At 34.9% G+C, this 13,505-nt stretch overlaps 1 protein-coding gene across 1 annotated transcript in view; it reads left to right on the top strand.

Moving 5' to 3' along the window:
- NXPH2 (neurexophilin 2) overlaps nt 1-10,535 on the top strand; it is a 151,927-nt gene extending 141,392 nt beyond the window's left edge. The window contains exon 2 of the mRNA XM_074301937.1: nt 8,706-10,535. Coding sequence (XP_074158038.1) covers nt 8,706-9,449 — 744 coding nt within the window. The 3' untranslated portion in view covers nt 9,450-10,535. The remainder of the gene's footprint in view (nt 1-8,705) is intronic.
- Nucleotides 10,536-13,505: the final 2,970 nt, after the last annotated feature.

The raw sequence follows: 13,505 nt of genomic DNA, 5'->3' as shown, positions 1-13,505 counted from the left end.
AATCATTTAGCTTCTCTGGGTCTGTTTTTCTCATCTGTTAAAATGAGGGGATTGGCCACATAACCTTCAAGTCTTTTCCAGCTCTCTATGATCCTATGAAGGTCATGGCTTTAACCTAAGGGAAGTTATATTTTGAAAATCACTTAGCTATAAAGTGATATTTTGATGGTTATTTTGGTTTGTTTCTTTGCTTTTACAACTAGGCTATCCATTAGTATAATTTAGAGCAAGAAAGAAGGAAAGTGGCAAATGTTATAGTCTAAAAGACAAATTGGATGAGGAGAATGAGTGATGGGGGGCTCACTCAGGCAACTGGAGTTTTATTGTTATTCAGACTTCTGGTAAGTTTCTTCATCATTTTGGAGGACTGGGGGACATGTCCATTTTGTATCTGAAAACATTAACCAGGCCACCTATTAGCTGAAGAAGGAAATGGCAAACCACTCTAGTATCTTTGCCAAGAAAACCTCAAAAGGAGTTGTATATGACTGAAAATGACTGAACAACAAAAAAGGAATAAGAGCCCAGTTTTTGTCAAATTTACACTTTGGTCAGTTTAACTGACTTCTTCTGCTGTTTAGGGAATGAAAGCATTCCCAGAAACAGAATTCAGAAACACATTGGCATAGGGAAGAGATGAAGCACAAAGGTCAAAAAGCAAAACATTCCATTCAATTCTTATAGATTTTTACTTTGGGAGAAACAGAAAATTGCAAATTTGAACTGTTAGTCGTCTGCTTATTACCAGGTTGTAGCACTTACACTGTATACATGAACTTTATTTTATCCAACAGATGTGTACCTCTAGAATTGTAAATTCAATCTTTGTAAATCAAATTCTATTTTAAAGTTCTTCGAGGAAGTATTTAAAGGAATCGTGTATATTTTTCAAAACAGGTAAAATCCATTTACAAAGCAAAGAATGACCCTTTATTTTTTCCCAACAAATTAAAATTTTTGCATCCTCATACTTTCTTTAAGTAGCTATACCTATGGAAATTAAATATTGTCAACATGTATACTACTCTAGAATTGTATCTCTTTAAAAAAGAACCTCAGGCAAAATACACTTTGTTTTAGGCAATATTTAATATAATGAAATTGCAATATAACAGAAGGATTTAGACAGTCTCCTACAGTTTCTCATTATCTTGTGGGATCTGTCATATATTTTGAAATGTGCCAATATGAATCAGGTTATACCCCACAAGGTCAGAAACCTCTGTTACCACCACATCAATTAGTAATTGGTGAGTTCAGGGAGCCAGAAATATCCTCTATAGCTTCATGAATAATGGCTTTAAGATTTATAGGTTAAAAACAATGGCAATGAGAAGCTGAATCCAAGCAGAGTGCTACATCAAGGAAAAGATAAAGGAGGAAAAGCAAAAGGGAGAGTATGATAACAAAGGGTTGAAAAGAAAAAAAGAACTTGATGCTGGCCCTGATAACAAGGACTGTTTCATGTGTATGGAGGAAAAAAAGTTTCAAATGGAGAAAAGACAGGCTAGTTAGTAAAGGAGTAGGGATGATAATGGTTTTTAAATTCCTGTGACTTGAGATAAAAAAGTAACAAAAAAAAAAGGCAAAATAGCAAATGAAGCATCAATCTGCCTCAAAGAGAAAGGAAATAGTAATAAAACCAGTAGAAGAGTAGAAGAGAAAAGAAAAAAAATAGAGAGAGAGAGATACAGATAGATATATCCACATACACACATATATACTATATATATATATATGAATTTAAGGCTAATAATAAGAAGCAAAAACATATTTTAAGGAAAAATATAGAAGAAAGAGTAGATACAAGCCTTGTCCACTTATACTATGAGGGATAACAATAAAAACAGAAAGGATGCTTGTTTTTCAACCAACCACCATCTCCAGAAGGTTTTTGGAAGTGATTAATGAGTCCAAAAGTATTTAGCAGTAGCTGTTCCAGATATAGCCACCAAATGCCATCCCTATAAATGTGTATGAAGTCATGGTTCTCTGCCTGCCTAGTCCATTGTTTCCTTATAATAATTGCCATATAACTATTATGCTGTGCTATATCAGTACAGCATATAAAATATATTCCCAAATCCCCGGATTGGATAGCTACCACATCATGAACTATTTTTGGCTACAAAATAACAAAAACCTATTAAGGTTTTACTAAGAGGTAAAAGCATTGTGAGTGGTATCAATAAAATTACACTCATGATATTGCGGATTCTTTTTTTGTTTTGTTTTGTTTTAATATATCTTATTATAAAAAACAGAATAGAAAAGAGAAAACAGAAAAGGAAAACAAAATAAAATAGAACATTGTCAAGTGCTCAGTAGAACATCAAGGAAGATTCACAATAGATAGCAATAAATTACCAGTTCAAGAAAAGATATATAATAGTAGAAGAAATTATATTCATCAGTGTCTACTTTTCTTTGCTTCCTTGTAAGATTTTTTTTTGTTCTCTGTGTATTTTTTAAACTTTTTTTTTTCTTTTTTCCCCCTTTCATTATCTCCCACCTCCCCCAAGCAGGCTCTAGTTAAACACTGATATATGTTAAAATAGATAGATAGATAGATAGATAAAGATTATATTTTCACAGAGACACACACACACATACACATTTAGAACCCTCACAGACTCACTCACACACACACACACACACACATATCTATCCACACACATAGAAAGAACAACATGCATATACATCATATACATCTCCATATACTCAGACACATCTATATACACACACATCCACCCACATGCAAACATACATCCAAAACAACGTAAGTATGGCCGACATATAATGTAGATTTCTCTCTTAATTGAATTTTAAAATTTATTTTATCTTTTCTTTCCTATCCCTGCTAACTCTTCAGTTATAAATCTGCTCCTTAACTTGCCTATTATTTAACCTCCCTCCACACATGGATCCCTCCCTTATTTTTCCCCCACCCTTTGCTTCCCCTCTTCCCATTCATTCCTCTTCCCTTAATTTTTTTAATAGATTTTGGAGGATGCTATACCCTTGATGTAATATTGCCTATTTAATCCATTCTTTATGCGAGTATGTTTTCAGAACTCTGAGTCCTCTTCCTCCTACTAATGCTTCTGTCTGTTCTTTCTCTGTGCCTCGTTTGTATAACATAATTAATATTTTTACCTTTTTCTAGGTGGTTTTGCTTTTTTTTTTTAATCTACTCAATTCTGCCCCAATCTTTCTTTTGAGCTACCCAATTATTGATGTCAATATTAAACATATAGTATACATTTTCATATTTAAAAAATCATAAACACTTTGTCCATGCTAAGTTCCTTAAAACTGATCTTTGATATTAGCTCTTATATGTTAAATTTTCTATTGAATTTGGGTTTGGTCAAAAGAAAGTCCTGAAAATTTGCAGATGCATGGAAGATCCATCTTTTTTCATTCAATATTGTGGACAAGTTTGCTGGATATGATTTTTTTGGCTCCAGGCCTAGTGTTTTTGATTTTCAGTATATATGATTCCAGGGCCTGTGGTCTTTTATTGTGGCTGTACAATTCTAATTGTATCTTCAGTATATTTGAATTATTTCTTTCTTATTTCTTACAGAATTTTCTCTTTGACCTGGGGATTTCAAAATTTAGTAATAATATATCTTTGTATTTTCTATTAAGGATCTCTTTCAGGTAGTGATCTGTGGATTTTTTTTTCTATTTCTACTTTCCCCTCATGTTCTATCAGTCCAATACAAATCCCTTGGATTATTGTTTTCATTATTGTGTCAAGGTTTTTTGTTTTGTTTTTTTTGTCACAGATTTCAGGTAGTGTAATTATTCTTTTATTTTCTCTTCTTGATCTGTTCTCCAGATCTGTTGTTTTTCTTAGGTTTCATACTCCATTCTATTTTTTCATTCTTTATATTCTATTTTGTTATTTCTTAGTCTCTTATAGCTTCACTGGCTTCCCCTTGCCTAATTCTAATTTTCAGGGTTTTATTTTTGTCTTTAAGACTCTATATCTCCTTTTCTAGATGGTTAACTTTTTTTTCTTAATCTTGGTTTTTTTTAAACTATTTTTAGTTTTAGTTTTCCTCAATGTCTCTCATTTGATTTTTAAATTCTTTTTTGAGTTCTTCTTTACATTTTCTCAGGACAAGGGGCCATTTGATGTCACTCTTTGGGGTAGACAAAACTTTATATTTCAGTGTCCTCCTCTGAAAATGAACCCCAGTCTCCACTATTTTTATAGTACTTTTTATGACTGGGTTCTTTCTTCTTTGTGGGATAATTTTTTTCTTTTTTAATGGAACTATTAGTGTAAGCCCCTCTAATAGTAGGGGAGGGATGGTGCCTCTGCCTTCACTTCAGCTCTCCCCTCAGACTTGAAACTCCAAACCAAGAACTCCTTACCCTGTGAGTGCTGGCAGCCAGCAGCATCCCTGCCCCACCACTTCTGCACTCCCAGGGTGATGGTTCCTTCTCTCCCAGGGCACTGTCTCTGCAGCATAGCTGGGCCTGGCATTGCTAATCAGCAGAGATTCCCTCCTTCTTCCAGTACCCCTCACACTGCCTGAAGGTGCAAGTCTCTGGCTCTTGCTGAGGCTCCAGTCACCCCAGGAGTCCTCACTGGATGTTTCTGTGGAACTAGCTCAGAGATGTTTGCCTTCACATTGGTGAATCCCTGGCCTGGGAGCTTTTTTGTTGTCCCAGGTGGTCTCCTGTTCTGCCCCAGTCTTCTTGACTTTTTACCAGTCTATGTTCGCCCAGAGGTGCAAATTTGTTCTGTTTGTGGGGGAAATCTGGAGAGCATGAAATTTACTGAGCTACTCTGCCATCTTCCAAGAATCTTCTATGAAGTTATGGATTCTTAAAGAAGCAGAGAGCTCTATATTTGGAGTCAAACAACTCACTTCAAATACTGGTTCTTTTATTTTCTACCTCTGTTGCCTTGTACAGATCATGCACTGCTCTTTTTCTTAGTTTTCTTGCTTTTGTATGTATGTGTATGTGTGTGTTTTTTAAGATGTTTAGATTAGAGGCTCTCTGAAGTCCCTTCCAACATTAGGAAACATTAAGAAGGACCAAGTCATGTTTGCCACTATATTCCATTTCAATATGTAACATGAACTATAATCCCAAATAGCATGATGGACATGCCCAGTTCTTTGCTTAGCATATAATGTCAAGGACCAAGACGTGACTTCAGCCTGAAAACATATAGACTGCTAAAACGGGCCATCTGAATGACAAGTACTAGTAAAAGAGTTTTGAATGATCATGCCCAGGAATGGGAAGTAATGAACCAAGCAACAAAGGAAGGCAATAGAATGTATTGGAAAGACTTCATTTACCTTGAACTCAAAATAGCTGGATTCTAATGCTGAAGCTGACACTGATTTGAGGGATTTTGAGGGAGTCTTCTATTTATCTATGACATGAAACTCAGATAATACATTCACTGTGATCACCTTCAGTGCTCAAGTTTCTGATTCTATATTTTAGAAGAACAAAAGTCATCACTACTTTGGGTCTATATAGGGAGAAAGGTAAGTTTCATGGAAAGTTTGCTATACAGAGATAGTGCAATGTAGTACAGAGGGAACTGTCCTAAAAGACAGGAATTCAAATCCTACCTTTGCAGCTTGCTCCTTGTATGATCCAGGATATGTCATGTAACTTCTCAGTGCCTGAAGCAGCTCTTTAATACTCAGAGTTGCAAAGAAGGTGACCAAACCACATTAGTTGAAGAAATTTCCTTCTTAAAAGCTCCCTATATTGATGAAATCACATTCCTGATTTGTTCTCTCAGTCTCTGTCTTTCTCTCCTTCTCTCTCCTTTTTTTTCCTCCATTCTCTCTCTCTCTCTCTCTCTCTCTCTCTCTCTCTCTCTCTCTCTCTCTCTCTCTCTCTCTCTCTCTCTCTCTCTCTCTCTCTCTCACACACACACACACACACACACACACACACACTGTCTCCCTCCCTCTGTCTTTCTCTTTGTCTCTCTCTGTCTCTGTTTCTCTCTCTCTTTTTCTCTCTTTCCTTTCTCTTTCTCTCTCTCTCTTTTTCTCTCTCTACACATACATATAAATGCAAATATAAGCATATATACACATTCATAAACATGTATGTATGTATGTGTATATATTTTATATTTATATATTGTATATTTATATATGTGTGTGTATGTGTATATATTTATAGATTGATCGATAATGAATATATGAATTAAAAGCATTAGATTCAATGAAATCAGGTAAAGCTTGTTGGATCTTGGTTTGGTTTTCCTTGAAGGAGAGAAGGTTTAGAAAAAAAGCTTCATCTAATCTGGCTATAAACTAGAGGCAATTTGTGAGGATTGACAAAGAACATCTCTATTCCATCTGGATTCAACTAGAATTTAAGATGACATAAGGAAAAAAGCAGAAGTCATTATCCTGAACACTGCAGAATAAATGTAAGTCAGGGAAATCCAATATCCTAACATCAGATAGAACCAAATGGTCTCTGGTGTCTCCCAGCCTGGTGAAAATCCAGCTCCAATGATGGAGGCAAGGAAGATGAGTTAAGTCTTATCTAGTGATGTTTTCAAATACCAAGAAGTGGAAGTTTAAATCTAGCTACCCTACTCCAAGCCCAAAATTGAGATCATCCAGATCCCCTGTCCAAAATCTTCAGAAAATGCTAATTAATTTAAAGAGGCAATATCATATTTTAAATACCAGTCAAAAGTGAAATTGATGGGAGATAAATTAACTCCACATCTTCCCAACATTTTGTTCTTTCTTGGCCTAAAAGATAACATTAGAAGTTTGGTTGGAATGAGATGGTTGATGCCAGTTCCAATGAGCTTGTGATGAAGAGAGCCATCTACACCCAGAGAGAGAACTATGGGAACTGGATAACAACATAACATTCTCACTCTTTTTGTTGTTCACTTACATTTTATTTTCTTACTAATTTGCTTTCTTTTTTTTTTGTTTTTGATCTGATTTTTCTTGTGCAGCAAGAGGATTGTATAAATATGTTTATACATATTGGATTTAACATGTATTTTAGCATGTTTAACATATAATGGATTGCTTGTCATCTAGGTGGGGGGAAGGAGGAGGAAATCTGAAACACAAAGCTATGCAAGGGTCAATGTTGTCTAATTATCCATGCATATGTTTTGAAAATGAAAAAATTAAAAAATTAAAAAAAATAGGGACACCTTTAGCTGAAATACCTTACAATATTGCAGTTTAAGTACTTTCATAACTAAATCTCTTTCTATAGGTTAAAGATGGTCCCCTTCAGTTTGTTTGTTTCTCATTTTCCAGTCATATTCAACTTTTTGTGATCCCATTTAAGGTTTTCTTGGCAAAGATACTGGAGTAACACTCATTTCCTTCTCCAGTTCATTTTACATGGTTAAGTGACTTGCCCAGGGTCATACCTTGCCCAGGTTAGTAAGTGTCTGAGACCAAATTTGAACTCAGAAATATGAGTCTTCCAGACTCTATGCCCAGGAGCTTTATCTCAGCCCCCTGGCTACTCAGCTTTATGCTAAATTCTGACCTATTGTGACAAGGATTATACAGAAGTTCAAATGTATGTGTTCTTTCTAAAACTGGATTGAAACCAATCACCTCTGTATATACAGCTACTAAAAAGCTTTCTCTGGTACTTCCCCAAGATTGAGAGGATTTCAGAAATAATATATAAATATAATATTACTTCTCCCCTCACCCATGCTTTATACCCTTTCCATCATACTGACAGTTTTCCATAGAATCATTACCACAGAGAGGATTGTACCATTAGAGATAAGTATCTATCAGTATTAGAAACATTAGAACCATCTATTTTCCAGACTTTATAACTCAACCGAAATATTCACAACTGACAACAGTTTGTGAAACTTGAGATTTTTTCATACTTTCTCAAATTTAATTTTAGAAGTAATTTACAAAGTCACTAAAAGTATGTAACACATTCTTTTATTTCCTGTTTTGCAGTATGTCTTTGCAGTAAAAAAACAAAACAAAAAAAAAACTGTGCTTCTATGTCAATTATATAAAATCTACTTTATTGAATTGGTAAAGAAAAAAAAAGGAGGAAGGAAGGAAGGAAGGAAGGAAGGAAGGAAGGAAGGAAGGAAGGAAGGAAGGAAGGATGAGACCCATGCTCAAAAGAAAAATAAAACTTTTTTTTTTTTCAAAAAAATTTTTAAACATTTTACAATATCTTCAAACCAGATGATCTTTATAAATTCACAAGACTTCCAGGAGGCCTTTCCTTCTTCCTGGGAGAAAAGACCCCAACCAATTTGATGATATAATTTCATTTTGGTTAAACAATCAATTAGAAACAGATAAAGTCCCAAAGATGCCCTGATTCTGGTTTGAGAAAAGATCAAAGTTGGAATGTTTAGGAAAAAAGCAGCTAAAATTGTATCAACTTGTTAAAATGAAGTTTTGGTGTTTTGTTTGTTTGTTTTTGTTTTTTTTTAATACTGCAAGTCATCATTTTAATTTCTATGTGCTCACAGTTCTATGTGGCTTGAAATAATGCTTATCTTGGTACATTGGTGAAGTCCAGCTGTGTGTGTGAAATTCTATTTAGCAGCCCTTTAAATAACAGTGAAACCATTTCCCTTTTATGCTTCAGGTATTTTAACTTCAACAGTCATGAGCTCAAAAGACCAACCTGATATTCCTCTCTCTCTCTTTTTTCTCTTCAAACAGCTATTTTGTGACAGTAAAAAAATAGCATATGCCTCAGAGGGGCTGGATTGGGAAGACAAAGATGCTGCAGACACACTGGTCGATAACGAGGTCCACTCAAGGATCATCAATCCTTTACGCCTGTTTGTTAAACAGTCTCCAGTGTCAAAGTCCGGTCAGATGTCATATGCAGACAGCATAGAAAACTTTTGGGATTGGTTGTCCAACATCACGGAAGTGCAGGAGCCATTGGCAAGAACTAAGCGTAGGCCAATAGTAAAAACAGGGAAATTTAAGAAAATGTTTGGATGGGGCGACTTCCATTCCAACATCAAGACTGTGAAACTCAACCTTCTCATCACGGGGAAAATTGTTGACCATGGCAATGGAACCTTTAGTGTTTATTTCCGACATAACTCCACGGGTCTGGGTAATGTCTCAGTGAGCCTGGTACCACCGTCCAAAGTGGTGGAATTTGAAGTATCCCCCCAGTCCACACTAGAGACCAAGGAATCCAAATCTTTCAATTGCCGCATTGAATATGAAAAAACAGACCGGGCGAAGAAGACTGCACTGTGCAACTTTGACCCTTCGAAGATCTGCTATCAGGAACAGACTCAGAGTCATGTCTCTTGGTTGTGCTCCAAACCCTTTAAGGTTATTTGCATTTACATTGCCTTTTACAGTGTCGACTACAAACTTGTACAAAAGGTTTGTCCTGACTACAATTATCATAGTGAGACTCCCTATTTATCCTCTGGCTGAATCTTTATGAGATAGCAGAACTGGGGGACATTTGTGACTGGAATAACTGAGAATGGAGTTCAGCTCCTCACCATAAAGATTACTTTTGTTTGGGGCAGTGGACCTTGCTTCCTTATCAGGTTTTAAAATGATTAAAAAAAAAAAAAAAGTCTTCAAGTTTGTGGCCGTGTTTGTGCTGTGTCATAAGTAACCTACAGAGTCAAACTGTTTATGTAATATCGTTTTCATTTAAGATGATGGTCTGGAAATGTTGCTGGGTTGTTGTTGTTGTTTTTAAGGAAGGTATCAGATGGTAACAATATGAGATAAGAAAGGATACAATTTTGCATGTGAGAAACACTATTTTTGAAAATGAGTCAAATTTGCAGATGAGTATTAGAATTCTGCTTAGCAGATACCATGGAGCAGCTAAAAAAACTGCATTGGACAAAGAGTTTTAGTTCTAACATTGACTTCTTTTTAGTTCACTATTTTCTTGTTTTCACCCCTATGTAATCACTTTTATGGGAAATCAAAAAGAAAAACTTGTTTGAAAACTCACCTTTAAAGGAAGAGACTGTCACAGTGGAACTAATGCACATTAACAGGAATAGATATGCTGTGTTGAATTTGCATGGTTTGATTTGTTTTTGAGGCCCTCATATTTATAATGTTTTCCATCTACTTAATAACAGTGTGATGGGAAAAATGCGAGGTTTAGAAATAAAAGACCGCGCTCAAATCCTGGCTCTGTTATTATCTGTGTGATGTTGGGCAAGTCACTTAATTTTGGGGGTCTCACTTTTCTCATATGTAAAATGAGATGACTCTTAAATCCCTTCTAGTTCTATCAAGAATTCTATTTGTGTTTTGTAATAGTATTAGAAGAGATACCATGGAATCTGTATTGACAAGAAGAAAGACCCATTTTTAAACATCATCATTACCTACTGAGATTACCAAAATTTAAAATAAATATAAATATCTGAGTATGACCCACCTATAGCAAATAGATTCATCTTGTTAATTTGTACTCACAGGATTTTACACACACACACACACACACACACACACACACACACACACACACACACACTGTCTTTGAAATGAAGGAAGCAACTAAAATGATAGGAAGAAAAATATGGACTCTGAAGTCCTAATACTTCGTGTCCCTGGATTGTATTTACTTTTGAACTGAAGGGAAGAACCATATGAAAATAAAAGGTTGTTCATGTTAAAATGTTGCTATACTGACAACCAAGATGCCTGACTTTCTAGTCTATGAACCAAACTTTTTAGTACACATTAGTGTGGTACTTCACAATTCAGTGTCTGTGAACTTGTTATTTTTCTAATATGATAAAGTTAATCTTTAAGGTACAAAATGGGACAATCACTGACTCAATCAAAGAGGATGATTAAAAGAGAGAGAAAGGGACAGACAGAGAGAGGAAATCTCTATTGCATAGAGGACCCTTTAATAAGTGGCTTTCTAGACTATAGATCACCCACTTCCCATATTTCTTTGTAAAATTTCAGACTAAGGTATTCTATTTATTAAAATAGGTTTCATCTAAAAGCCTATCCATAAGACTATTTGTTTAATATTTTCTTCCATTTTTCCTTCCTTCTTTCCTTTCTTCCTTTCCTTCCTTTCTCTTTGTTTTTCTTGTTCCTTTCTTCCTTTTCCCCTCTTATTTCCTTCCTTCCTTCTTTCCTTCCTTCCTTTTTTCCTTCTTCTTTCAAATGAGATTGGAAGAAGTGGAGAAGGAAGAATTATTCTAGCAAACAAAATGCTCTTTCCTCACTAGCCATAAAACCCAACTGTTACTGTCATAAAACTTAACTTTCTATTTCTTACCTTTTGCTGCTGCTCTGTGCACAGTATTCTGTTTTGTATAAGTTGTATTGGACTTAGTGGTATATGGTAGTACAGGCTAGAATGTATTGCTCTATTTTGAGTTTGTCTGGCGCTTTGTAATATTGTTGTAAGTGATGATTTAATTGACCTGTCTTTTTACCTTCCTCTATAAGCAATTTAAAAATGCATATATATTGTACAGTATGTGGAAACATATGTATATATATATACCTAGAGTTTCCTGTGTACATATAGTGTATGTGTACACATTTCTATGTAAATAAAGAGAATTTGCTAAATCTGTCACTTGACCACAGAACATTTATTTTAAAAGGCCTACCTTGCCACCCCAGAAATGTTAATCTACTCATTTCCCCCTTATACTACATTCAAGCCATTATAGAAATAGTGATGCTAAAGTAGCATAAAATAAGGTAAAATTCCAAAAGTATTGATGTAGAATCTTGAGCAACATTGATTCTGAGCAAGGAAATAAGCTAATCACAATTCACACTACTTGTGTTTTAGATGAATAGGAAAGCATGCTTCCTGAAAAAAAAGAAAATGCACTCCTCTAGATGTATTTTTAAAATGAATAGAATATATGCCACAAATATACTAAATCATAGCTTCTTTTTAAGACCTGATAATTTTCAGCCAGAGTACTTGGCACGGTGTAATTAGGTTTCTTTAAAACACTCAAATACATTAAATTATTACAAAGCCATTATTGGCTTAGAGCACTGCAGTTGAGGCAAAAGCCATTTTGTAAACCAGTTTTTGCAGCCATTCACAAATTGTTCAGAAACATAAAGAAAAACACACATGTGTTTCTCAAGATAAGAACCCAACTAAAACACCAATGGCAAAAAGAACAAAGAAAGCCCCAGAGAAGCAGACCAAACAAATGTTAGAATATTCAATCATTCTGGGAATTGAATTTACCAAACAGGACAAATCAAAGCTGATGGCCAAGGAGAAAAACAAAAATAAGACCTGAATGCTAACTTCATTAGATATAGTTCCACCCTATATTAGGAACAATGCAAAGGTAGAAAGCAAATTTTCCTAAATCTTTATTTTTTAAATAAGCTGATATCAAAACAAATCCAGACGCTAAGCCAAGTATGTATATAAATATACATACATTCAATAAACATTTATTAAGCACCTGTAATGTAGCAAGTACTGTGCTAAGCACTGGGCATACAATTAATAAAAAGAAAAGTAGTCTCTGCACTGAACAAGCTTATATTTAAGGTAGAAAAACAACATACAAAAGGAGGAAGGAAACAAGTAGGGGAGAGATGGGGTACAGAGGGCACTTGTGGATGGTGAGCTGCAATTTGCTCCATTGTTGAAACCAGGCAGGGCAGCAAATGCAAGAGAGAATGACCTGAGAGACTAGTTTCTTACCTCAATAAAAGCATAAGAGGTATTTGATACTCTATCCCTCAGCCCTCTAAAAAAAGGGGGGAGAAGAAACTAAGGGAGATGGAATCAATCAATCAAGGCTTGAGTTAGTTATATGGTGGTGCATTCTAAAAGTGATATGTTTGAGCAGGGAGGGCAATGTTAGCTGAAATCAGGCAAAGCATCAGTTACAAGATAGAGTAAATATGTACATATTTACAAATGAATCATGAATTTTGACAAATCAACAAACACAAACTATATTATTTTTCTCAATAACTAATAAATGTGTTGGAATGACTAAGCACTTATTCATTGTTATTTTATTATTTCATTTTCAGTGATTTGACCATTCCAGTAATTGTATCTTGTCTATTAAAAAAGGTTATAAAACAAAGAAAGAAAAAATATTTTTTCTTTGTAACTTCCTTTGTAACCTAGTAACTAATTTAATACTAGTATGCTGTAGGCAATCAATAAATGTCTTGTTAAGTGGAGTAGATATTCTAAATAACAATGCTCAAACACTGAAAGATTCTCAATCCTTAAATAAAAAGTCCATTATTTTTCTTGTGTTCTCCTTACTTAGGCACAAAACTAGACTAGTGTCTTAGATTTTTGAAAAATTAAAGAGAGAGAGAGAGAGAGAGAGAGAGAGAGAGAGAGAGAGAGAGAGAGAGAGAGAGAGAGAGAGAGAAAGAGAGAGAGAGAGAGAGAAAAGGAGTGAAAGGAGGGATGGAGGGAGGGAGGAAAAGAAAAAAAAAAACTATTTCTAGGACCTGATTGATCCCTGCCTCATCTGA

The sequence above is a fragment of the Sminthopsis crassicaudata genome, chromosome 3 (genome assembly GCF_048593235.1).
Source record: "Sminthopsis crassicaudata isolate SCR6 chromosome 3, ASM4859323v1, whole genome shotgun sequence".
In the NCBI taxonomy this organism is placed as follows: Eukaryota; Metazoa; Chordata; class Mammalia; order Dasyuromorphia; family Dasyuridae; genus Sminthopsis; species Sminthopsis crassicaudata.
Note: the sequence above shows the minus strand (reverse complement) of the source record. Positions and strands in the feature narration are given on the sequence as shown.